Here is a 27,862-nt window from a genome sequence, read left to right as displayed (position 1 = left end):
GAGACCTTAGAACTCATATCTAAGATAGGTGGCGGTATTTACGTTGTAGATGTCTATGGGCATCGGTAACCACTCAACATCAGGTGCGTCGTGAGCTAGTCCACTCGCCTAGGCAATAAAAAAAACGCATGAATTGCTTGCCTTTGAAACAGACAAGATGGCGGTACTGATACGTGCGGGCTTGCAGTTCGCTCTATTACCATAGACATTGATTTTTTAAAGGTTTTCGCTTTTCGTAAGCAAAGGAACATCGTTACACAAAACGATCAGTAACTCAATCATAGGTATTTATTTAAAATAAAACACGTACAGCGAGAATTTTGAGTTTTTCATAATATATTTATTAATATTTTAGTTGAATAAATAACTACAGTGTGGTTTCTAACGTAAACGCTCACAATGTATACAACTTTGAAAATTTTGAGGTAAATCCGTACGATAATATTCGTATATTTAAAAACGTATAAAACACGAGTTAGTAGCCGAACAGTTATTGCACAATTACGGAGACCACGACTTAACGACTATTTTGTGAATTAATTCGAAATATTTTATAAGTAGATAATTATTTTATGAACAAAATTGTTTTTTTTTTATCACATTTTTTTAGTATCCATCTGTACCCATCATTAAATAAATTTACTCTAAGTAACAACTACACAAGTTTACATATGCGATGGGATAAGACGTAAAATTTTCGAGACGAGAGCGCTTTTGAAGTCAGCTGCTTTGTGAATGAGATCAATATTACACGACAATATTAGCACGAAACGTGAGGACCGCTCTAGGAGCGCGACATCAACTGTACAATTCATTAAAAATCTGTATAAAATCATATTATTAAGTATTCGATTATGTTTTTTTTTATTAACATCACTGACAAGGAACATAAAATATTTATAAAATACAAACAGCAATTTTATTTCACAAATCATTCGATTACAAGGTTCTGTGACGTCACAGGCCGCCGCCACCACAAGCCGAGCTAACGCTTGCAATTCTTATTACATATCACTATCCTCAAATATTTTCCCGTTATTATCATTATTTACTAAGTCCGCTCGCGCCGATCGAGAAGATACTTCTACGGTGCGCTGTTTAATTCATTACAATATAATATTAATTCTAGCGAAATAAGTATTCACGTCACAGTTAGGTTATCTAGTTAGATTGTTATTTTTTTATTTAATTTAAAAGCTAGCAAAGTTGATCTATAGGTCAGAGCTGAGATTGTCGCTACAAGGTCGGCTTGAGTCGGATTTTTTTGAGATGCGAAGGCGGTGGAGGGAAAGGTCTGCGCTTGGAGGGCGCGGCTGCCAGCGAGCCCGCCGCGTCCTCCCACTGCGCCGTCCCTCCCGCCGACGACGACGACGACGAGGAGCCGGCCTTGCTCCGGCTGGCTTGCTTCGGTCGGATGGAGCGCGCGAAGCTCCGCTTGCTGGTCAACATGGAGGGGCGGCTCCCGTCCGACTCGTCCGTCGGCCGCCGCGCCACTTTGTTCTTGACGACGCCGCCGACTTGCGTCTTGCTCGAGTTCGGTTTCCGTATCGCGAGAATGTTCCTGCGCTTCGTGGACAGAGTCTTCGGTTTGGGCTCGTTCTCTGCGAGGTAGCGCGTGCGCGACGTCGACTTGACCGGCTCGTTCTTCTTGACGAACTTGACGTTGACGTTGATGATGTCGTGTCCGGAGCGCTGCGCCAGTACGGGCGGGCTGCGTCTGCGCTCAGAGTCGGTCCTGGCGGCGACGTACGCGTTCTCCTTGCGTTCGTCGGTGCCTTTAGTCTTGGCGCGCGCGTAGAGAGGCGCCCGCGGCGGCGACGACGCTTTGGGCCGGAGACGGGACATCGTCAGCTGAAAACAGACCGGCTTGTTGACTAGACGCGGTGCCGGAGCGGCGCCCCGAACAAACGAAAACCCTGATCCCGCTCGTGAGATTTAGTACGCGCTAATGTATGTGGTGTTATTGTTTCGAAATGGGACAACACGATAGTTCTGATAATAACTTTTCTTACCCGGACCAATAAAAAACGACTGGTGATTGTTTTTATTAGTAGTTAACACTGAAAATTAAACAACACATATTGTTAAAAGAGTAATTGGCACTTAAAATTTAAAGTAAGTGCATAGTGTTGGATTTGCGTTCTCCGAGAAGGAAATGTGTGGCTGTGTGTTTAGGAAGCGTAAGTGTGTAAGTGATGTAGATCGAGGCCCAGAGTAGCAGGTACGATTATATTATATCGATATCATATTATATCATTATCTAATAAATATATATATTCAAACGTATATAACTAAAGTATGTATATCAGTGTTTGATTTCCATTTTACAGGGAAATCTAATTTAATTTTTCCAAAATTATTAAATATTAGGTAGTTGCTTTTTTGCTAGTTCAATTATAGCACTATATAATAATATGTACCACAACGCATTGTACTTTTTGTGTTGAATGTTTTTTTTTGTTTTGATATTTATATCCGTGTACAATAAAACATATTCTAGTCGACTCTAAGCGTCTCACATTCGAACTACCCAAAGATACAGATCTTTTTTTCTATGTACCGGAAATACATGTGAGACCAGACTATTTCAATGGTAAGATTCATTGACGATAATTCATTTATGTCAGCTCGTGAACACGCGATTCGTATTTCCAATAGTCTAATATTATTTTGTGGCATATCCAGTTTGGTGTACGGCTTAAAACGCTTAGATGGAATCTTGAATTTACGGTAGGCAGCGGCTTGGCTCTGCTCCTGGCATTGCTGAAGTCCATGGGCGACGGTAACAACTCACCATCAGGTAGGCCGTATGCCGTCTGCATACAAGGGCAATAAAAAATAAATAAATTGAAGACAGTTTTATTTAGCACATTGTGTTTTTACCTGGGGCTTAGCAGTTCGTGTGTGGGCTCGGAGCCAGTCCCTCAGCGCGGGCAGGGATCGGTGTTCCGAGCACGGGATGCGGGAGTTGGGATGCTGCCCCGTCAGGTCCAAGATCGACGCACCCAATGACTTCCCCACCTGGATATCCGTGCAACAATCGATACAACAGCACGGTTTAAACGGCCGTCTGGTGTAGTGGTAAGCGACATGGTCACTATACAAGGGGGTCGCGGGTTCGAATCCCGCCAAGCGAAGATATTTGTATGATAAATATAAAATGTCTTTTCCAGGGTTATGGATGTATATTACATATATTATGTATGTGTATAATAAAAATCTTACATTCATTTCCGTTATCTGGTACCTGTAGCACAAGTTCTTTACGAAATTCGCACGGGACCAGCTAACGTGGCGTGAGCGTTAAACAAAAAAACAACAACAACAAAGACACGAATTTTCATTTTTACTACCTCATCATAAAGCTTATTTTAAGAAATACGAGCAGTTTTTTTTTCGTGCTAGACAGAGATAGCACTATAGAGAAATGTGACGTCAAACTTTATAAGTTATACGAGTTTTTAAAAAAAATCATTTAAGCTGAAAATAAGGACGTATTTGTTCATATTAAATTAACAATAATAATTAACAGTTTGACAAAGTGAACTTTCAAAGTTTGATGTGAATACTCAGTGAAGTGTGAAACAAACGTGACATGTTTTAAATAAGTGCTTTTGAGGTGTGTTTAGAACACCCAAACATAAGTATGTTGTAATTAGCAACAATCTTGCAAAATTTTTAGGTAAGTAAGTTAATGTTTTTTTTTACTTTTGTAGTTAATGGTATGGCGCGTATTTGTAGTGCAATTTTATGTGAAAAAAGAATGGTCTTTATTTTATACGATTTGACCGAAATGTATGCACAGATGCCTCATGTTCCAAAAGAATTAATTACTGAAACAGACACTAAATACAATTGAGAAATTAAATTGGTCGTCTCGTGGTGCTTTTTTTTAATTCGTTTTTTTTTATTGCTTAGATGGGTGGACGAGTTCACAGCCCACCTGGTGTTAAGTGGTTACTGGAGCCCATAGACATCCACAACGTAAATGCGCCACCCACCTTGAGATATAAGTTCTAAGGTCTCAGTATAGTTACAACGGCTGCCCCACCCTTCAAACCGAAATGCATTACTGCTTCACGGCAGAAATAGGCAGGGCGGTGGTACCCACCCGCGCGGACTCACAAGAGGTCCTACCACCAGTAATTACGCAAATTATAATTTTGCGGGTTTCATTTTTATTACACGATGTTATTCCTTCACCGTGGAAGTCAATCGTGAACATTTGTTGAGTACGTATTTCATTAGAAAAATTGGTACCCGCCTGAGATTCGAACATCGGTGCATCGCTCAACACGAATGCACCGGACGTTTTATCCGTTAGACCGCGACGACTTCGTTGCATATATTTCGTATTATTAGTGAGACGGCGAAGCTAGTTTGTGACAAAAGTGATCTTAATTTTTACGTTAATTGTTATCCGATTAAAAGCGGATGTATTTTATGCTAAATCTTCGTAATAAATATCGGTGAAGGTGTTTTCGTATATTGAATTATATAGCTGGCATTAATGGCTACGTGTATCTTGTAAACTTTAAGCGATGTGAACTGAAGCCGTGTTTGTCTGGAGATTTTTGAAGAGATCTTTTATAAAGCGGTGTTTGTGACTACTCTTATTCACTATTCACGATATTAATGAACGAGTCATTAAAAACGAAACATCATTCACTGCTGGGAACAATCCGATCCTAAACTAGTATTAATTAATACAATTTGATATCGTCTTCAATTTGACAAATCAAACATGATTACGAACTCAAACTTTAAGTGTATTATTATCTATCATTACGAACTTCGAGACGCAATTTGACAGCAAAATTATTTGTCACTGTCAACGAAGCTGAACATCGTGCAAGGTTTTTTTTATTTTGTTTTATTGCGGCCTTGCTACCCTTGTAGGCAGACGAGCATACGGCCACCTTGATGGTGAGTGGTTACCGTCGTCCATGGACTTCAGCAATGCTCAGAGCAGAGGAGCAAAATCAAGTCGTTGCCAAACGTTAAATGTCAATGGTAAAATCGATATTTTTATTAATGACGTAACGAAACCAGTAGTCAATGATGTTTGCTTCTATTAAGATACTTAAATATATGTACATTGGGTGTATTACATACATTATTAATAGAATTCGGCAATGATACAGACAAACCTTTAGCGGGTTTGTCTCTTCGAAAACCTCCAGAAACATTGACCGGGGGTTCCTGGCCTGTAACGTATTCCTCTGTATTCATACGAACTCAATTGAAGACATGAGTGGACGATGGGGTTAAGTACCATTTTTAAGAATTTTTACATTAAATAAAGGTGTTATGTGCCTATAAGCCATATTAGACATTAAAAGCTCGGGTTTAAAGGGTATTTTTAGAAATTACATAATTATGATGAAGGATTTATGTACGAAGAAATAGCATAAGTAACAAAAGTTTGTTGCCAGTTTTCTCAAAATTAACAAATTTTATTACATCCCCTTCATCCACTCATGTCTTCAATTATATCTTTATTTAAACAACGAAAATGATTAAAACCATTACTTAGCCGTCTTTAGAAAATTCATAGCTTGTGGCTTTAAGAGTTGTTTAAACCAGGGATTCCCAAACTATTTTCGGCAAATGATCCCTTGTCCAAAATGAACTGATAACTTTTCTTTTGAGGAGGGAGGAAGGGATTACTGGTGGCTCGGAGGGATTCGCAGTTTCATCAGGGTGACCACGGACTCAGCTGGGACCACAGCGGTGGGATTTGCTAACAGCTGTCCGAGTGCCTCCGAAGCAGACTTAACAGGTCAAGTATACGAACTTGTACGACCATATCGACTTTTTTAGTTTTTTTAAAATACAACAATGACACTTTCTACTAAAATATTACTCATTTTTATAACAAATTGTTACACGCAACACAAAATAAATAGTATCATGAAAATTTCAAATAAAAACTTATCAATACAGTGATCTATTTTTAGGGTTTGTCAAATAAAAAAATAAGTTTTCGTTTATGTAGACATCATGGGTAACCGATATTGACTCCTCGTGATATGGACCACTTTGGGAATGCCTAGTCTAAGCACTTTATCTATCTGTTTGATGAATAAAAGTTTGTCCTCTATGCGTTCTCAAAGCGTTCATCGGTATGTGATAAAGCTTGGTACAGTTGTTGTTGGCACTCTGGGGAAGGTTTCTGTCAGATTATCATCGAGCTGGAGTGCGAGTGGTTTCAAGTTAAGCCGGCCCTGTGTCAGTAGATCTTAACTTTGTAGACTAAGAGTATTGGTTGCTAATACTAAATACAGTGTTAAAAAACTTCTCGAACTACCCGCAAAGTCAACTTAAAACTTCATACCGAACCTAAAGCCATTAGACTAACGCACAAACCTGGTACGGGTTTACCTCTTCAAATATGTGCGGCGTGTACTTGGGTGGTGCGGGGGGTCCCGTGGTGGGGGGCGAAGCGCGTGGGGGGTCACGCGTGGTGGGGGGCAGCACGTTGACTAGCCGCCCCGTGTTGTAGTTGCACTCTAGGGTGTAGGACCGGACCAGACCTGTCGCTTTCAGTACCGCCACCCGACCTGAGCCCTCGCGGGACATTCCATCGCGACGGTCCCTAGGTCATCAAACAGGTCTAATTAAATTAGATAGTTAATTACAGTATGAAAATTAAGAGAAAAATGTGTTTCTATAAATCAAAATATAAAACCTTTAAAAAATTTCCGTGATTAAATTATAAATCATTAGCTTTTGCTCGCAACTGCAAACAGATTGCTTACAGATTCAACTATCTGAGTCCATAGTAGTTCTAGGCATCTATCGTTCACCCTCTTATAGAAACTTGGATAATTTTCTTACCACATTAGATAATTGCGTACAAGGCTTAGGTAACCAACTTATAATCATAGCTGGAGACCTTAATATCAATATACTAGATACCTTACCGAATGCGCAGTCTCTTGAATACGTATCCTTCATAGCAGAAAATGGGTTTCTATCAGCTATAACTAAGCCCACTCGAGAGACTGCATGCCTTGACCACATATATGTGAAAGACATAAATCATACTTGTATTACTGGTGTTGTGAGTAAAAGTTCGATTACTGACCATTACATGGCAATGATTGGAATAAACCTAGGCAGGGATAAAGTGAAAAAACCTGATCGATTTATACTAAAAAGAAATATCGTAGCTATTAAGAAAGAGCTTAAATCTGTAGATTGGTCAGAGTTGTGTTCCTTTAAAGATATTAACAAAGCAAATGATGTATGTATTCACCAAGGTTTTATCGGATATTCTCGAAAAGCATTCACGCACTCTAAAAGTGTCTCGTTCTAAATATAATTTGAAACCCTGGATTTCTCCAGGAATTATGCGGTGCATGCGCCATCGTGACAAACTTCATATGCAAGCTCGAAATAATCCAAATAATGAGAATCTACAGCTTATTTTTACTCGATATCGAAATTTTTTCATATCTTTGTTGCGTAAGCTAAAGGCAGAGTATGAAACAGCCGAGTTGGAAAAATCTAAAAAGAATCCGAAAAAACTTTGGACAACTATTAAACCAATATGCAATATGAAGACAACTAAAACTGAAAACACTGAACTATTGTCATTGGAAGGCAGTCATGATATATCGGAATCCATTGAAATGTGTAATACCCACTTCTCAACCGTTGGACAAACACTGGCAGATAAAATACTACATGATTTCTCAAAGTCTGAATGCGAATTGGCGAGTGCTGTAAAAATCTCCCGTACGGCAGCTGACTCCTTTTTCATGCACCCTACAGATCACAGAGAAGTCGAAGCTCTCATTAAAAATCTTTCTAATGATAAAGCACCAGGTATCGATGCAATAAATAACTCTTTAATCAAAAATATTAAAGACGAATTGCTTCAGCCCTTAACTATAATTTTCAACGGTAGTTTTGAAGCGGGAACTTTTCCAGATGCTTGGAAGACAGCGTTAGTTTGCCCGATATATAAAAGTGGACCTAAAAATAAAGTGGATAACTACCGCCCTATTTCACTCTTGTGTATTTTTTCCAGGTTACTCGAAGGATTGGTAAATATAAGACTGACAGAATTCATAAAATCTCGAAATCTCATTTCTGACAGACAGTTTGGGTTTTGTAAGGGGAAGTCTACTGAGGATGCTGTATTCTTAATTAAAAACTGTAGTGTCGTCAAAACTAAGTGAGAAAAAATTCTGTATTGGCGTATTCCTTGATTTAACAAAGGCATTTGATACTGTCTCCATACCAATTTTACTAAAGAAGTTCGATACTTTAGGCATACGCGGAATCGCTCTAAATTGGTTCACTAGCTATTTAATGGAACGAAAACAGTGTGTTAAGGTCGGATCTATAATCAGTGGACTACAGACTAACCAATATGGTGTCCCGCAAGGTAGTATTCTGGGGCCTACCTTGTTTATATTATATATTAATGATATTTTTGAACTTTCTTTAACAAACGCAGACATTCTGTGTTATGCGGATGACACAGCAATTATATTTAGCGGATCAACATGGCATGATGTTCATTCTATTGCTGAGGCGGGAATGTCCAAAGTACAGAAATGGCTACAATGTAATCTTTTGACACTGAATACAAGGAAAAGCATGTACATCTGTTTTTGCAAAACCTCAATGTCTGCTTCAGCATCTACGAGTATTAAAATACACGTTTGCGATGGATTTGATCCATCGTGTGATTGCAAGGATGATTGCAAGAGTTAATGAAATAAAGTATCTTGGTGTCATAGTGGATGAAAAGCTGTCTTTCAAGACACATATTCGGGAGTTATCTGGTCGAATCAGAAGATGTGTATACGTCATGAAGAATCTACGTGACGTTGCTAGTTTTGATACTCTCAAGTCCGTATATTTCGCACTATGCCAATCCCTATTAATGTACTGTATCATCTGTTGGGGATCTGCCTCAAAAACTGTGCTAATTGAATTAGAAAGAGCTCAGCGTTCAGTGTTAAAGGTGATACTAAATAAACCTCGAAGGTACTCTACAGAACGCGTTTACAGGGAAAGTCAAGTTCTCAACGTGCGTCAGTTATTCATTTTAAAAATATTTTTATTGATACATGGAGCGGTGCTCTCTTCTGAAATGTACGATTCCTTGATTAAACGCAGGGTTTACAAATTACCTGTAACTTTGACAGCTACAAAATTACCATCTATCCAAAAACATCTATTTCAAGATGTTGCTAAGATCTATATTTATAACGCGGTTATTAGACATTGTAATGAAAACCTAAAACACAAAACGGTTAGGCAAGCTAAACCACTAGTGAAAAAACGGTTGCTTACATTGAACTATATGGACACAGAGAACTTAATTAAAAGCAAGAAATAGCAGTAGATTTATTAATTTTGTATCTTTTTGTTTATTTTTTCTTATTAATTTATTTTATAATTGTTTATGTCTACGCTCCCCACATATGTGTAATTATTTGATGTGTTATTTTTATTACTCAAAATTTTTTATTATCTTATATGTTAAATCTTGTAACGCATGTTTTTGAGCGTAATAATTATTAACAATAGTGATGTCGTTTTGAGGTCAATTATATATATAGTAAATCGCATTTTGGTCCTCACGATACAGGCTATGCCTAGTGTGAGGATCATTGGTTAATTTTATGTTGTTGATGCCATCTGCGTAATCTCTCAGTTTGTTAAATATGTAAATAGTATTCTAGGTCATGGTTTAAGAGTTTATGTAGTAAATAAAGAAAAGAAATATTAAATATTAAATAGAATTATTTATATTTTGTTTAGTGATTTAAAATAAACATGTAACAATACACTGTCATTTACGAAATAATATTTTAATGAGTGTACGTATTTAATTGACATTCCTTAGAGTTCATTCTTGCGTCGTTTTGTGGCTGGTGGTTTGTTTTATTGGCTTAGATGAATGAATTAATACATGTTCGGTGAATACAGGAATAGAGATAACGCCATACAAATCAGAACATATGACTGCTTTGCGATAGAAATAGGCAGAGCGGCGTCTACCCATGTGGGCTTACACTGCAACCTAATATGGGCTACTATTTTTCCCCTACGTATTCGCGGGAAGCCTAGGGGGTATTCCAGCAACGCTCGTACGGGTAGGTGAGCTCACGGGCTCAACCTGAGAGAATTTGCTAACACTAGCCCTAGTAAGAGAGCAGTGCTTCGCAGAATATACCACCGGATCGAAATCGCGAACCCACTGAGAAGATCCGGCGAGAAACTTAGCGAGCTGTGTCTATGGGTGCGCTACACTTATACGCAACTTTTATGCTTTTACATAAACCAATTTAGAATTGAAGTGGTTTAACTAAAAAATTTCCGAAAATGAGTTTTATTTGTAGGACCTCTTGTGAGTCCGCGCGGGTAGGTACCACCACCCTGCCTATTTCTGCCGTGAAGCAGTAATGCGTTTCGGTTTGAAGGGTGGGGCAGCCGTTGTAACTACACTGAGACCTTAGAACTTATATCTCAAGGTGGGTGGCGCATTTACATTGTAGATGTCTATGGACTCCAGTAACCACTTAACACCAGGTGGGCTGTGAGCTCGTCCACCCATCTAAGCAATAAAAAATATCTGTGAGTTTACCAAATTAAATTTAATTTTCAGTCTAGAAAAGGACAAAGTACAATTACCGTCTCTTTTAAATCATGCGTATACTTTAAACTTTATGGTACGCGCTTTAAGGCTTAAAGTATTAAAATCAAAATTGAGAGAATTACAATTCTTCAATACAAATATTTGGCGTTTACCAAACAACAACAATTTTGGTTTACCTAACCCACTTTAATTCTAAAGGTATGAATTACGGTGTTAATGCGCACTATCTGACTTCATTGGACACCGAGAACCAGATTGTTGTGACGTCACCTGGTTACGTCATCGCCCGCCTTTCAATAGCAGCCTACCCGCAACACTACTTTTTTTTTTTTTTTTTTTATTACATGCGATCATACAACCCACCTGATGGTGAGCGATTACCGTCGCCCATGGACGTCAGCAATGCCAAATTGATGCTGCTTCTCCATTCGTGCAATAACTTCACGTGTTCCGTGCGGGTACTGATTGCTCTCACGTAAAAGGCTAGTTTAAACTTAATTAGATATTTCGTAAGCCAGCAACGCAAAGCGTACAAAACTAAGGTAAATGACTTCGACAGGATTTTCATGTCGTCTTTTCGCATTAAAAGTGTAAAATTTCCTAGAATATTCGAAATTGAGTTAATATGCGGAATCATTTGGTATCACCAGTATTTTTCTCATAAATACTGTAAAAAGAGCGTAGTTTTAGTTTACCTATGTTTTGATTGCTATCAACAAAATTAATACATAATTTTATCTTACTTTAATATACAGATAATGTAACTGGTAAAAAATAAAAAATAAATGTAGCAAAGATGATTAATATTAAAAATATCACATGTATCACATTTCTTATGTATAATTGGTAGTATTGTATATAAAGTGCTTTTATGGAAGAGCGGAATCTCCTAGTAAAGGCTTGCGCGCTTAAAAGGACACTCCAATCAATGTATTGTTTTGACTCGCTTTTGAAAATAAAGAATTTTTGTATTTTGTATTTTTGTATGTTAAACCTTTAAAACACTCTCGTGTACAATTATGTAATAAGTTTTGAGATTATACAGTTTTAATGCGAGAAGATGATGTGTATTTAATTTTCTAAAACCGTCCCCTCACGGGCGGCGCGACTTACTTGAGGTACATGTTCTTCTCTGTGAAGTTACATGAGGAGAAGTGGAAGTGAAGGTTGTTGAGGGACATGATGCGCGGCAGCAGCATGCACTCCACGCAGCTCTCCGGGTCCTCGAAATGATTCCCGTACATGAATATACCTGTCCATACGACAATATAAAATTTAACTATAGTAGAATTGTTTTGTCCGTGCAGTTTGGGTCATAAAAAATCGGAGCGGTGAAGCGAGTATTTTGCTCTCTCTTCCACTCACGAGCCTTATGGACGGGCATAGTGATGCGCATTATTGTTGTCGATAAGCGTTATCGATAGTGTATTCAGTTTTGTCATTTTATGGGTTAGTGATAAAAATGAATGAAAGAATCACTAATCGAACACTTATACCACATATCTCCGCAGCAAGTTAACGAGAACGGCAGAAATTAACACTTTATTGCTTTTCGAGATCTATTCTTATTTCAGTGAAAAATTTTAACACATTGTTGATAACAACACGTGCAAATATTATTTTGAATAAATTCTGCCGTTTTGATACAAAACAAAGGAGTAGCCATTGTGTCACTAAATAAATTCAGAAAACGAATGCATAAAAACACATTACTCTTCGAGATAATGTACTATAATTTGCAGGTAACTACAAATGACTCTTAACATAACAATGCCTCACCACCCTTCGTATACCACCCCGCCGCCGTGTACCTGCCTTCGATGACTCATTTGTTTTTATCGATAATAGCGTTGCGCCCGCGCTACATGCTCACCGCCTTAGCCGGGCTATGTTTATGACTTAAACTGCACGGACAAAATAATTCTACTATAGCTGTACCCGTCCGCTTCGCTGGCCATTTAAAACTAACATTATTATTTCTCACCCCCACAAAGATTCTCAGCATTAACGCCCCCGCAACTGTTATAGGGAGTCCAACAACAAAGTCCAAGGGAAGGGCGGGGTAGCCTTTGTAACTATACTTAAGACCTTAGACCTCATATCTCAAGATAGGCGGCGGTATTTAGGTTGTAGATGTCTATGGGCATCGGTAACCACTTAACACCAGGTGGGCTGAGCTCGTCCACCCATCTAAGCAATAAAAAAAAATACAATTTTATAATAATGATAACTTTAAAAAAAATACTAAAGGGATCGTGAAATCCCCTTTTTTATTCGAAGTCGGTTGTAAGGCAATATTACCTTTTTTAGAAGCGTGTCCGTGTAAATCAATGTACAAGTATAATCCAGAGTCCTGCTCCTTGTGGGCGCTCCGCGTGCTGACCGCTGGAGGAGGGAGAGGCTTCTTCTTTAAAGCTTTGATCCCGGATTTGACTTGTTCCTCTTTCGTTGCAACAGCTGATTGCTGTGTGTGTAAATACAATTTCGAATCATTTTTGGTTTAACAAAATGCTCAAATAAAATTTAATTTTTTCCACCAGCTAGCAGCCTGTAGACATCACAACGTAATTGTTGAAGTTCAACTTGAGGCTTGAGGTCAAGTCTCGTTTGTGTAATAGTTGTCCCACCCTTGAAACCGGAACTTTACTGTACATTGCTTTTTCGCGGCAAATTCGCGCAAAAATTTCACGGACGATAAAGGTGTTATTCGTTTGACATTTGAATATTGGGCAACTACCGTCAATAAATTTTTTTCGTTCCCAAAATGCATAATTATTATAACTATAATTAGTAATTACCGGAGTATTCGATACTTCAGTGATCGGTTGTGGTTTGGCGTCACCTTCGCCGGTAGAATGTGCCGAAACTGCCGCGCTTCCAGACGAAGCCGCTTCCGATATTTTCTGAAAATTTATTTTCAATATCCAATCGTGAGTTTTTTTTATAAGGGTTAATTAAATAAAATAAAAAAATACAATTGAATTCACTTAGAATAGGTTACGAATTGGAGAATATCTTCAACGTCATCATCAACAGTTCACCTATGTCCAATGGCCTCTCCCAATTTACACCACTGAGCCCGGTCTTCCGTTCTTCTCGTTCATTTGGAGATATCAAATATTGTAAATTAAGATATAAGGAATATAGTCCTTTGTAAATTAGCGGTGATAGTTTTATTTTATTGCTTCGATGGGTGGGTGACAAGCGTAGTCAATGGTCCCGGTATAGACAAAGATATGTCTTACAGTTGTTTTTGATTGGGTTTTGGGGTTGTTGGAACGAAATTTACTAAAATACATACTATGAACATGACAACTACATGAATCTTATTTTCAACTAATATTAAGATCCTAATGGATTAATATCCCTGTTCGATTTCCATTGCGTCCCTTGTAAGAAAACAATATGTACTTACAACTTCCTCATTGAGTCCGGTTACAACGTATCTCTTGAAGCAATTTGCACAAAAATATACAGCGTCCTTCTCTTCGGAACTACTCTCGCTCAACTGCAACGAGACGACATCCTTTTGTGAGCCCTCATTAGAAATATTTAAGGACGCATTTGCTTGTATTGAATAATTGTATCAAATCGGGCTAGTAATGAACTTCAAATGGGTTTCAATAGCGATCCAGATGAAAACGTAGACTTTTAATATATAACTTAAAAAGTTGAACAAGCTCCCGGCTTTCATGATGTTAAGTGGTTTATGGAGTCCATAGACATTAACAACATAAATTTCATTAACCATATTGAAATATGAGGTCCCAGGTTAGTAGGTGAGCTCACGGGGCTCAAACCTGACGATGTTGCAACACGAACACTAGCAAGAGCAGTGCTTCGCAGAATCTACCACCGGATCGGAAACGCGACCCACTGAGAAGATCCGGCGAGAAACTCAGTGGGTTTTGTCTATGGGATCCGATTCCAATCCAAGTCCAATTGCTTCCAATGACCGGCAGAACTAATGTGAAGTGGCCGCCGTTGCAAATAGCAAAACAGGCAACCAATAGAGCTGAATTCGTAATATAGTTGCCGTCTAGCAAATCCTTGCTTACATAAAGACTGCGGAATTTTTGTTCACTGGTTCTCGTCTGGACTGTGGCTCTTTTTGGGACCAATCGTAAAATTTATGTTGTATTAATGATAATCCGGGGATAAATGGGATCGGGTCCGGTTTTTATGCTATTGACATTACACAATTTTTACCATTTTCTGTTGATAATCCAACTGCTGTCTCTGGTGTTCTCTGTATTCGTCTATGGTATGACATTTCGGATTCTCGGAACGGGTCTGGGTGGGACCAGGGATTGTCATGAAAGGATCCTAAAAGGATTGTCTAGTTAAAATAAATGGATTTATTCGTAATTGTCAAACGTTGAGCATCTGTGATAGTGCAAAAGTGTGGGAGAATCCAATAAAAGTCGCCGGATGCGGCTTCCCAGATTCTTTCCAACATACCACTTCTCTCAGTAAATTCTCAGCATTTTCCCGGGACTATTTCATTTCATTTTATCTCATCTCGATTCATTTAATATCACCCCAAATGATTACAATCTCATTTAAATCAACATCACCTAAATCCGATCTGAATTGGAATATACATGTTTTTAATTATAATAGATGAATATTTTTAAAAATTCGTAACTGGCAACAATGGGATCGTATGAAATCGATTGCCATACTAAAAAAAGGAGGGAAGGTCGCGTGTCCCTTGGCTGTTTAATTACAATGGTATAGTTACCACGTCGGGCGTGTACCCGGGCAGCATGGCGGCCAGCCCCGGCGCGGTGAGGTCCAGACGCCGCGCCGCGCGCCGACACTCCGCGCACCAGCCCACGCGGACGTTTGACGTTATCGACTCCTTCCCCTCCGTTGAACTGTCACTGAACATTTTTCTCAACATTTCAGTTAATGGCGCGTTTTTTTAAATGCTTAGATGCGTGGAGCCCATAGACATCTACGTAATGCGCCACGCACCTTGAGATATAAGTTCTAAGGTCTCAAGTATAGTTACAAAGGCTGCCCCACCCTTCAATCTGAAACGCATTACTGCTTCACGGCAGAAATAGGCAGGGAGGTGGTACCTACCACCGCGGACTCACAAGAGGTCCTATCACCAGTAATTACGCAAAATATAATTTTGCGGGTTTGATTTGTATTACACGATGTTATTCCTTCACCGTGGAAGTCAATAGTAAACATTTGTTGAGTACGTATTTCATGAGAAAAATTGATACCCGCCTGGGATTCGAACATCGGTGCATCGCTCAACACGAATGCACCGGACGTCTTATCCTTTAGGCCGCGACGACGATTTATATAGACATACTGCCGGTAACAGGCAAAGTAAGCGGAGTGCCCAGATTCAGAAGCCCAATGCGGTGGTCGGACTGGATACGACCTACTCTCAACACCTCAGTCCACGACGCCATCCGAAGATAGACAAAGCTAGCGTAAGATAGCATTAAGGACTATCGACACGAAGAGGAGGATATAGATGCGTATGCAATCTTTTTCAGAATAAGACCTCTTTAAATTTTTAATAATTGTCCCAAAAATGTTTTTAAATAATCTCGTGCCTTGTTGATGGTCTTTTTTGTACTACCTGAGCTTATGCCAGACAGACAATAAGTATAGCCCTAAATAAAATTAGATTTTTATAATATATCAGTCTTCTATATTCGCAAAATAAATAGTTTTAAAATTGCCCCGATTCGAGTTAAGATTTAACAACAGGCAGTAAGCACTCTTTAGTGTTGTGCTATTCGATTATTTAAAAAATTAAATATACTGGGCACCTCGCTGCTATGTATTCATTATCTTAATGACTAAATATCTAAAGTGTTGCTGTGTAGCTAGTGTTGCTATGCAATTATAAGTTATAACTTTAATACATTGTTATAGAAATATTATATATTTCAAGGGAAATTATGGAGTATATATTACAGTAAATCTCTTCATAACTATGAAGAAATTCTAAAGCTATCGATGATATCTAAAGCGATATATTTCTAAAGCCTAATATTTCTAAAGATTATACAAAACTATCGATAATATCTAAAGCTATATAATCTAAATCCTATAGATTATACATGCCAATTTTCAACTTCCTCTCTCTATAAATATAATATGAGTTATGAATTTTTTTATTAGTTTTATGGCTCTGGTGTAAAGTTGGATTTTTCAAGTTACGACTATTCCGCTTTTTTCCGTCGATATAAACTTTAATTTATTATTAAAGGTTTGAAATTTTAAGAGAATACTTTGTAAGCTCTATTAACTAGACTGTTAGCTTTTATACTTAACTTACCCAACAACCGAAGACGATGATTCCATAAGAAGACTGATACTATTTTTTAATGTATCTCGTAAAGGCCGCAATGGATTGTTCCCCTGCAGGTGAAAATCAAACAATATCCTTTAGCATTTGTTTGATAAAAACAGAATTCCATAGTTAAGTTCTCTTTAAAGTCTTCATAAAGAAACAGTTTTTTTTAATAATTTATTTACGGCCATCGACTATCCTTCCTTTAAGCAAATCTTAGTTGTGTTATTACAACCTTCATCTAACTTCTCAATGAAAGGGCGGGTATCTATTGACACTTCAATGGGTCATTTGGGAATATCCATGAAGCAACATCCAGATATTTCATTACATTTGCTTATACTTTTCAACTGTCACAATAGAATACGTTTAATTTTCTTCTAAACCCATCTTGAGATATGAGATATTACGCTTAATTGCATTGAGTTAAGAGCTATATTGTGATGTATTGGAATAAGTACGTACAAAAATTGGGCGGTGGGTCAAAACGAAAACCTATCAACAAGTAAGATTCGTCGAATGCAAATAAGAACAACAAAATATGCGAGAGGTCCCGGGTTCAAATCCCGGACGAGCTCCAAAAATGTAGAATCGGGATTGTGGCACATAAAATAAAACTATTCCACTGTTGCAGTTTTATAGTTCTCTTGCCAAACCTTTTTCTATTAATATAAAAAATTACTGACAACATTGTTTTCCTACCTATTCTAGTAACCTCAAGGGGTTATTCTAGATTCACCGAATTAGTAAGTGAGCTCACGCTCTAACCTGACGACGTTGCTAACACTGACCCTAGCAAGAACAGTGCTTTGCAGAATCTACCAACGGATCGGGTTCGATGAGAACGATGACTGGTGCTTGAGGTACCTAAAAGCACCGTTAGTGGATCGGGAGGATCCGAAATGACGTGTTTAGGGCGAAGTCGACTGTTTACCATTCGGTCCGCAGGATCGGGAATGTTGACAACTTTTTTAAGTCATTCTCATTTTATCGTCCTCGCCATCTTGCTTTTGTTCTTTAATTTTTTCTCCCTTTCTTACAGTTTTGTTTTTATTGCTTAGATGGATGGACGAGCTCATAGCCCAGTAAGTTAAGTGGTTACTGGAGCCTATAGACATCTACCTTGAGATATAAGTTCTAAGGTCTCAAGTATAGTTACAACGGCTGCCCCACCCTTCAAACCGAAACGCATAACTGCTTCACGGCAGAAATAGGCAGGGTGGTGATACCTACCCGCGCGGACTCACAAGAGTTCCTACCACCAGTTCTCTCCCGAATCTTTTCTATTATTATAAAGATTTAAAAATTATTTGACAACTTTTTTTTCGTCATGCTCATTTTATCGTTTTCGCCATCTTGCTTTTTTTCATTCATTCTTTTTCTCCCTTTCTTATCGTTTTCTCTCACTCACACCTTAACGCTCCGTTCCACACACTTTTCTTACGTTCCGTTCTTACTGAGCCTACAAGAATATATTATAGTTTGTGTCGACCTGTAGATTGAGTTCTTCGCTGGTGCTCAAATGCACGTCGGAGCCGAGACAAGTCCGCAGCACGTTGCAGGTCAGTAGGGACCTCGGGTCGGGCTCGACGCAGTCCGACGCTTTTGATGAAGCGTCGCTGGTCTGCGACGGCATCTCCTGCAGTTTCATATCGTATACCTGTTGACGAAATTTCGTTTAATTTTATTACGACTGAAAACACTAATTGTATTTGATAATAAAATTCAATTTTAAACTTTAAATGGCTCCCTTGTAAAGCTGCGAAAAAATTTCGCTTAAACCACATAGCCTTTCACCCGTCGATATGATTGCGCTAATAAAGTTCTTTCATCATCATCATCAAGAGCCCACAGTCGTCCACTGCTGGACATAGGCCTCTCCCAATCCACACCACTGAGCCCGGTCTACGGCTCTCGTCATCCACTTCTTGGCGGCCACCGTTCGAAGGTCATTGCACCACCTAGCCAGGGGGCGTCCCACGTTACGTCTTCCGTTGCTCGATCTCCACTCGAGAACCCGTCGAAGTTCTTTCATTAAAAGTAAAAAATAAAAAAAAAATGGTTGTTCTATTTCGATAACATCACTAATATTTATATTTAGCAATACACAACAAATTCGTTATTTTACTATAACCTTGATATTTAACGTTATATCGAAAAGCGAATACTTTTTTATCGCGTATGTGGCTTTTTCTATTGCAGTATAATTTAATTAGTAAGATAAAGTGTGACGCGATTGCGGATGCGTGTACAACGCACGTAATGTATTTAATGGGATAAGTAATAATACTATATTGTATAAATTAGCTTGGTAAAAAAAAACATATTTTTTTTGTAATATGTAAAAGAAAAAAAAAAGTGTTTAATGAGTTATCCTTTAGAGATAAATATATACCACCGCGGACTTTTTAATATACCACATTAAAGATCATTGAATATTACACATTTTCTGTATCTTAATATATATCTATTATTTATATAAACCTTCCTCTTGAATCACCCTGTATATTGTTGAAAGCTGCGTACATAAATAGTTTCAAAGATCTAAGCGAATAGACAACAGAAGCTACTTCATTTTATACTTTTTTTCTACCTAAGCTGGTGGTAACCTTAGATGCTATGCCAGCGTAACCGAGCTATTAGGTGAGCTCCTAATGTTCTAACCTGAGGACGTTGCTAACACTAGCTATAGCAAGAGCAGTGCTTCGTGGAATCTACCACCGGATCGGAAACGCGACCCACTGAGAAGATCCGGCGAGAAGCTCAGTTTGAAGGATGTTTATAAACATACAAATACAATGCAATTGAGACTTTGATCTTGAAGTCGTCGTGGCCTAAAGGATAAGACGTCCGGTGCATTCGTATCTAGCGATGCACCAGTGTTCGAATCTCGCAGGCGGGTACCAATTTTTCTAATGAAATACGTACTCAACAAATGTTCACGATTGACTTCCACGGTGAAGGAATAACATCGTGTAATAAAAATCAAACCCGCAAAATTATAATTTGCGTAATTACTGGTGGTAAGACCTCTTGTGCGTCCGCGCGGGTGGGTACCACCACCCCGGCTATTTCTGCCGTGAAGCAGTAATGAGTTTCTGTTTGGAGGGCGTGGCAGCCGTTGTAACTATACTTGAGACCTTAGAACTTATATCTCAAGGTGGGTGGCGCATTTACGTTGTAACTGTCTATGGGCTCCAGTAATCACTTAACAGCAGATGGGCTGTGAGCTCGTTCACCAATCTAAACAATTAAAAAAAAAACTTAAACTTCAAGGCGCATTTTATATTGTGATGTTTGTGGACTGAAAGATAAATACCTGATCTGCCAGTTGTCCTGTCTCGTTCGTGTTCTTGATTGCGTTCTTGTCTTTACTCGCGTTTGCTTGTTTGATGCTTGTGCTAGACTTGTTACAGCCCACGGATTTGCTCGATTTCTCTCGTTTACCGTATTCACCAATTTTATAAGGGGACAAGCTTTTCTTCTTTTTCGTTTCGAGTGGCTGTCGTAAAACAAAATAGTGTTTTTAGATTTAAAAAAAATAAAAAAAACAGGTGTGGCACTCGGGGACTGCCGCAGTAAAGTTATTGCATAACATTTTTTATCAACTTATGCAATTATAATTAGACAATAATAATTTGATGTTAAAACAATAATAAAATAAGACCACGCTGTACATTAACCAAAGCAAAATTATCTGTCCCCTTCACACTCATAAGCTAGACCGCGCGAGAGAGAGATAAGCAGACTTTTCATGATGCGCATGCAGTGCGACGCCACGCCGCGCGCTTATTCACAAACACTACACAAGCGCAACGTGTGAATGTGTTGAACGCGAGCTACATGGTAGGCGGAGTTGGGGGTGTTAGGTTTTATTTTCGTTACGGAATTTCTTGATTCGGTCGCCGCGCTCAATGCCCGTGATAAAAGCTATGAAATAGCGTAATATTCAAATGTTGACTTAGAAGGTCACGCGAAGTAATTCTGAACTAGATAAAGGGAATAGAACCAGATAGGGGTAAAAGTTGATTTGGTTTAAGTGACATTTTTACAATTTTACATTTAAAGTATAAAATTTAGAAAAAATATCACGCCAAAAAAACTTCTTCAGATATTGGAATTATTAACATCGAATTGTTGATGCTAATACCAACAAAACACACCTTTAATTACGAAGATAAATGTCGCGTATTAAGCGCAATGTTGCTTAAAGCCTTTCACCCCTTGATATGTGTATCGTATAGGTTATGTTATATAGTTGAATGACTCCGTGGTTCGAGAAACGGGGCGGTAAAGAAGTACTTACAGAACGCACGATTCCTTTGCAACATTTATCAGTTTCATCAGAGAGTTGTCGGATATACAATTGTGAAACGGTAAAATGGATAATAATAAAGTAAATAAATAGATTTGGTGGGACTTAGAGGTGATTCAATATATTATTTCATTCACTCAATAAATTAAATGATGTTTATATAAACCTTTTTAGCCAATTCTCTTGAAATATTTGTGTAGAACATAAACAAAGTGCATTAATTAATTAAACAAGAAAATCATAGAGCATCGATTAAATTAAGATCGATTATCGATTAAACTAAGTCTATTAAAAATTTAACATTTATTTATTTATTTTTAAGTATTGTAAGTTGAAAAGTGATGATAAATAGGATAATTTGATACTCTATAAATAAATTATAAAGTATCAAATGGACTTTATGGCGGGAACGCGAGGAGTGAAGTTGTGTGATTTGTTTTATTTTGTCTATTTAGTGTTTCTTCAGGTTTAAATGTGTAATAACGGTGGTTTATTAAATGCTTAATATCTGTGAAAGTGCACAAATGTGGGAAAATGAAACAAAGCCGTTGGACGTAATTTCTCGGGATCCTCCAAAAAGTCAACTGAAAAAATCTCAGTAAATGACCACCATTTTACTGAGATTATATTTCATCTCATATTATCTCATTTCATTTAATTTTATACCAGTTGATTAATGTCTCAAATTAATCATCTTCATTTCATTTCACTTCACTCCATATTATCATTTTTCATAAAATAAGAAAATAAATTAAAATAAGATATGACTTAAAAGTGTTAGTTACCAGGTCATAAAATCCCTTAAAAAAAGTATCAAATAAATTTTACCGTTTTTTTTTCTTTCGAATACCCTCTTCGAACATGTGAGGTTATGTCTTAATCGCATTCGTATATTCAACGTACCTCGCTTGTCTCGTTGACATTTTGGATGCTGCGCATGGACAGATTGCCCTCCTCGAAACTGTCTTCTTTTTCACAACCAAAGTGATAATATCTGTTTACAGGACAAACAGACTGAACTCAAGTAAAATGTTTTAATAATTTGCCGTCCGGCCGCACCACTTTGGTGTGGTGAGTATATCTTCAAAATTTCATGTTGTGGCGATAACCATCACACAACACAAGATATTTGACAGATGCCTGAATCTCGCTTACGACATTTTCAAGGTAAGCTTGCATATATACAAGTTCCGAACAACAACATTCGGACCGTCAGTCTACCGAGCAATATCACCAGCTCGGTGGAAGATCTTCCCTTTGTCATATACACATGGAAGTAAGGGAACGGGGTTGAGAGCTTATGAGAATTAATGATAAGATTAATAAAACATAGCAATTTATAATTTCCTGATAATATTAAGAACGGCCAGAGACAGGCCAAGTAATCCGAATGAACGCTGCTAATAATTTTTTACGAGACGTACGGATGGCAAAGTGTTATTAGTATAATATTAAAATGTGTGCATTTGTTCATTTAATATAATTATCAGCCCCAGTTTTTTGTAAAGACCCCCACTGGTGGTAGGACCTCTTGAGAGTCCGCGCGGGTAGGTACCACCACCCTGCTTATTTCTGCCGTGAAGCAGTAATGCGTTTCGGTTTGAAGGGTGGGGCGGCCGTTGTAACTGTACCTGAGACCTTAGAATTTATGTCTCAAGGTGGGTGGCGCATTTACGTCGTAGATGTCCATGGGCTCCAGTAACCACTTAACACCAGGTGGGCTGTGAGCTCGTCTACACATCTAACCAATAAAATAAATAAAAAATTATTCCACCCTCGTGCGACAGATGGCACCCGAAACGTTTCACCGTATTCGATCTATTGAGTAGTCTATTGGTAATAATAGATCGTAGACCTTATCCATATCTGCTAAAAAATACTTTACATTTTGACTTATGTAATCACTTATATAATATAAGTAGAAATATCGACTTCATGTTTTAAGCTGGACCATACTAAGCACCTTATTAAGGTTTACGGTCGGTTAAAAAAAAGTAATTATAAATCTCACCTTATCAAGGCCCTCGAAGCGTAGACCGTTGGATGGTAACTCAGCGATGGATTTAAATAAACTCTGTTGAGATTAACGCCCCTCGTGTCGGTCCTGTAGTGGCCCCGGGCGACTCCGTCCGGATTCAGAAACGGTATCATCTTGAAGACGTACAGTTTCCGCAACTGTATCGCGACCGGATCGTTCCTCGTGAGGAGCAGGTTCAAAAACCCATTGAACACGAAGCTGGACGGCGTCTCGCCTGGATGTACCCGCGCCGATATGAACACTACCTGTGAACGAATTCACCTTCTAGTATTTTTAAATTATGTTCAAAATATGCATAAATAAAATATATTAATTACCATGGACATAGAGCATGACAGTTCTTGAACTAGCTTACGTGAATTATCTATGACATTATCTCAACAATAACAATATATAAGGGAATAATTAAAAAGTTAGTGCTCATTAAATGCTAATATTAATAGCTATAACTAAAAACTATAAAAAATAGTTTTAGGTATATAGATTTTATTATAATGGCCAAGAGTAAAAATATATTATGTAAGCATGTTCTAAAATTTATCTAAATATTTTCACCTTTTTATTAGGAAACTTGAATGGCCTCTCTTGGTTTTCCGGAAAGAGATTCGTCAGTTTTTCTTCCCTGTCAGTTGATATACCATGGTATGATGATACAGTTAGCAGATCCACCCGCCTACCTGAAAATATATATTCATATCTATTATCAACAAATACTTATTATTATATTATACTCTTATTATTATATTATTTTATTATTATAAAAATTATAGATTTATTGTATCCACATAATCTCAAAAAATGGTTAGAATTGCACCGAGCTGGTGATACTCCTCTTGGTATAAAACCGTGTGCATTATTTTATATGCATATTAATTAAGTTAGTTTATTAGTTTAGTCAGTTAAGATACTCTTGAAATGTTGCTAAGATGCCAGTAAAAAGTAGCAACAAGAAAGTAAATATGAGTTCCACCTCTCAGGTGGACTGTTGCCTGTTTATCTGGAGGTTTCGGTAAAGTCGGTATACTTGATATGTTATGTGTGGTATGACCCTTAAAATTTGTAACACTTCAATAGATAACGTAATTTAGTTCTTACCTTCTAGTGAATGTATGAGACATTCTCTATAGTAGTATATGTCGTCTGGTGACTGAGGGGGCGGTAGAGGTAGCATTTTTAGGTCGATCGAGTTCAAAGCTATCTGTAGTTCGGCAAAAGAGAACGGATATGTGAAGGCAAAGAATGTCGTTGCTTTCAAATTATCTGCCGTCCTGTATTTGAAACTTAACATAAATGTGTTGTCGTCGGTCTGTAAAAAGGTGTAGTCAAAATAAGTATTCTTAAGAATTACAATGGTATGCAAACTTATCAAACTCATATGCAACATCATCTCTATTTATTTTTATTAAATCGTAACACCATCCACCAATGGAACGGAAACCTAGGGCTAATGCACTCTCAGACACTTTTGGAGTTCCCTACAGGTTTCTAGAGCGCCATGACACTTCCTTCCTTCTTGACATGAACTATGAAACTAGTAAGATCTAGGCAGCTGCTCAACTGTGTCTTCGGTGTCGTTGATGTCGAGGAGCATGACCACTCTTCATCGGGTGAACTATATACCTACTTGACTTTAAAGGCACACAAATAATAAAGATTGTATGTTTTGTAATGAATATCAATTAAGAATATTCTCAGAGTGACATGTCTGCTAAACTAGCAGTTTTGCTTTACATTTTGTTTTTCTATTACATTGCATTTCTAACAAGCATTTAAGAGACAAATATCTTAGTGATCCATGGATTCATCGTGCAGATGCAGGCTTAATCACCACTGGTCTTACAACGATACCTACGCCAGAGTTGCAAGAGAACCCCACCAATGAGCATTAAGTCTACCTCCATTCACTGAATTCCTCTCCATGCTTAGTCAAATTGAATACGAACATTCTAGTGCAGCTTTAAATGCTATTAAACAGAAACAATTAGATATCATTTAAGTAATTTACCGAATGCACGGGTCTATCTCTGATCCTCTCCCACTGTGGTTTGCCTGGTAGGGTTCTGGTAACTGGAGCCATACCTTGATTGTACATCTTTCCTTGTTTGTTTAAGTTTACCAAGTTTAACCGCACCTATATATGATTTATATTTCTCTGTCAATTTATCACTATAAAAGGCTATTTGGTTTATTTAATGAGTACATAATTGATGCTTTTATAAAAATATCATTTATTATAGAATTTTATTTCTGTAAATAATAAAGAGTTTTCTTATATTTATTGTTAACCAAACTGATACTTTTTTATACTGACATTTTAATTTTATCAGAATTTAGAGATACAAATATAATTAACAAAAACATATTTTTCATTTGATTCCATAGTTGCTACCATCGATACATAAATAGGCAAAAAGAAAACAGTTATGTATGATTATCTTCTCTGTATATCAACTGACTGCCCTTTCCTTTTTGACAAAAAGTTATTATTGAGCTTTAGTGGAAATAATACATTTATTTGGAATCTAATTTTTTTAGATCAACCCTAATCAAACCAAAGAGAAAATAATACATCAATAAAATGAAAATCTTGAGCTGTCAGTTATTACAGAAAAATATCCATCAATGGGCAAGCACTTGTCAATATGAATGCCTAAAAATCATTATTTTAGTCAGCTTGTTGCTATCTTGAACAATTACTGATGAGGGGCCCCTTACTCCAGAGCAGTGGAATAGTCGGAGGACCTATGACACATTTAACCACCAGTAATTATGTACATTTATAAAGTTCTGATAATTATTTATTGTATAATTTTTTGCAGAGTGAAATAAGTTGTTATTATCAAGCCAGATCAATGAGATCATAAAACTACAATATCTGAAACACTGCTCTTTGACATTAAATAATTCAGTCCTTCATATTTTTAGGGCAATACTTACGAGAACATTTTGCTCTGTTGCTTGAACACCAAAGTAGAACCAGGTTCGGTTTCCATTCTCAAATTCGGTACCAGCACAATCTGGACGCGTCCATATATTAAATTCATAGTCTGGTGTTTCAGGTGCATTTGTTTTATGATTTATGCCAGGAGCTACAAATGGTTTTTAAGGGGTCATTAACAGAAATGTAAAAAAATGTGTTTTTTTGAAAATGGACTATATGATACATACACTTGTAAGAATTATCTCAAGCTATTTCTGCGGGAAACAAGGATAAATATATTTTAACATTTATAATAGATTCACTAACAATTTGTATAATTCTGGTATTTTATGTTTGCATATGTGTATACAGGAGTTATTCAATAGCTTAAGGGGCAAATAAAATTGTAATAAATTATCTTTGATACATAATTATTTCTTTTGAAACTTTGTTTTATAACAAGATTTTTCTACAGACGTTTAAATGTATTCTAATATCAAGAAAAACTGGATTCATTGTACTTTTATTTAAAACTAGCGACCTGCCCTCGCTTCGCTTCGGAAACATTAAAACACACATGAAACCAAAAAAAATAAATAAAAAAAGTAGCCTATGTTCATCAGGGACAAGGTCGGCTTCTAATGGAAAAAGAATTTTTCAAATCGGTCCAGTAGTTTCGGAGCCTATTCGAAACAAAAAAACAAACAAATCTTTCCTCTTTATAATATTATTAGTATTAGTATAGACACCGAAGCACACTTTTAAGACCATGATTGATGTGTTGGCATTTTATCAGAGAAAATGTTTATAGGATTTGGACTTTGTATTTTAGGGTTTTAAGGACTGAAACCCTTACCTATAAGCTCTGTCGGTACTCTTTCGACATGTCCCAGATTCCCAGAATCAAAATTATGTATAAAATAAAATCCTCCACATTCTATAATGTTATTTTGATCCATTGTTTGAAATTTTATGTTGGTCTACATTATACAACAATCTTCATTACGAATTTCTCTTCTTTAAGCATACATTCACTGTAACAATTTGACTTTTGAAGCATAAATAAGAATTTTCATGATTGATATTTTCAAAAATTTGACACTATCTGTTAGGCTACACTGTTTTTCTAAACAAAATTACGTAATTTTGTTGACAATCTGACATCGATTGACGGATAACAGCTGATTTGTTTTATTGTCGATCTTTTAAATTTTAAATTTTATTTAAAATGGATAAAATTCTAAAATGTACTAATTTTAATTAAGCACAACTTTTATAAATGTGTTTATTATATGTTCACTATTTATTTGACTGAATTTTGTTTTTATTTGGAAATACACTAACTACATCACGAATTTCTATTCAAGATGGCGACAAGGACATTCTTCTGCTTTTTTTTAAGGGATTTTATGACTTGGTAACTAGGACCTTTAGGTCAAGTTTAATTTTAATTTTAATGAAATCTTTTTTAATAAATATGAAAAATGATATTATGAAATGAAATTAAGTTGGTTAAATGAAACATGGCATGAAATGAAATGAGATGAAATATAATCTCAGTAAAATGGTGGTCATTTACTGAGACATTTTTTAGAGGATCCCGAGAAGAGACGTTCAGCGGCTTTGTTTAATTTTCC

At 37.2% G+C, this 27,862-nt stretch overlaps 1 protein-coding gene across 6 annotated transcripts; it reads right to left on the bottom strand.

Annotated features, from left to right (window-relative positions):
• Positions 1-318: 318 nt before the first annotated feature.
• LOC114242085 (cytosolic carboxypeptidase-like protein 5) lies at positions 319-27,612 on the bottom strand. 6 transcript variants are annotated; one of them, XM_089730037.1, is made up of 20 exons: positions 27,570-27,588; positions 27,082-27,259; positions 26,243-26,394; positions 25,311-25,436; positions 24,401-24,611; positions 23,861-23,982; positions 23,279-23,550; positions 22,171-22,261; positions 20,272-20,454; positions 18,445-18,612; positions 16,938-17,020; positions 15,369-15,510; positions 14,834-14,950; positions 14,040-14,132; positions 13,423-13,527; positions 12,926-13,088; positions 11,738-11,876; positions 6,370-6,598; positions 2,884-3,021; positions 319-1,851 (listed from the first exon to the last, which is right to left on the bottom strand). In XM_089730037.1, exons 2-20 carry the CDS (start codon positions 27,182-27,184, stop codon positions 1,237-1,239), a joined length of 3,252 nt encoding a protein of 1,083 aa, XP_089586163.1. In that variant the 5' UTR covers positions 27,185-27,259; positions 27,570-27,588; the 3' UTR covers positions 319-1,236. The 6 variants fall into 6 exon arrangements, with proteins under 6 accessions (XP_089586163.1, XP_028028899.2, XP_028028900.2 ...); XM_028173101.2 differs by adding an exon at positions 2,013-2,060 and having other exon boundaries at positions 1,761-1,851; positions 27,082-27,600; XM_028173098.2 differs by having other exon boundaries at positions 27,082-27,600.
• Between the last annotated feature and the right edge of the window lie 250 nt (positions 27,613-27,862).

Source organism: Bombyx mandarina, chromosome 09 (assembly GCF_030267445.1).
Source record: "Bombyx mandarina strain Sakado chromosome 09, ASM3026744v2".
Lineage (NCBI taxonomy): Eukaryota > Metazoa > Arthropoda > Insecta > Lepidoptera > Bombycidae > Bombyx > Bombyx mandarina.
This window is presented reverse-complemented; position numbering and strand designations above follow the sequence as displayed.

Bases quoted from the DNA above. Each gene is read 5' to 3' on its own strand.
- LOC114242085 (XM_028173098.2), bottom strand. From the start codon at position 27,184: ATGGATCAAAATAACATTATAGAATGTGGAGGATTTTATTTTATACAT. The intron at 25,437-26,242 runs GTAAGTATTGCC...AATCATATATAG, and splicing joins CAACAGAGCAAAATGTTCTC to GTGCGGTTAAACTTGGTAAA. The intron at 23,551-23,860 runs GTGAAAATATTT...ATTCGTTCACAG, and splicing joins TCAAGTTTCCTAATAAAAAG to GTAGTGTTCATATCGGCGCG.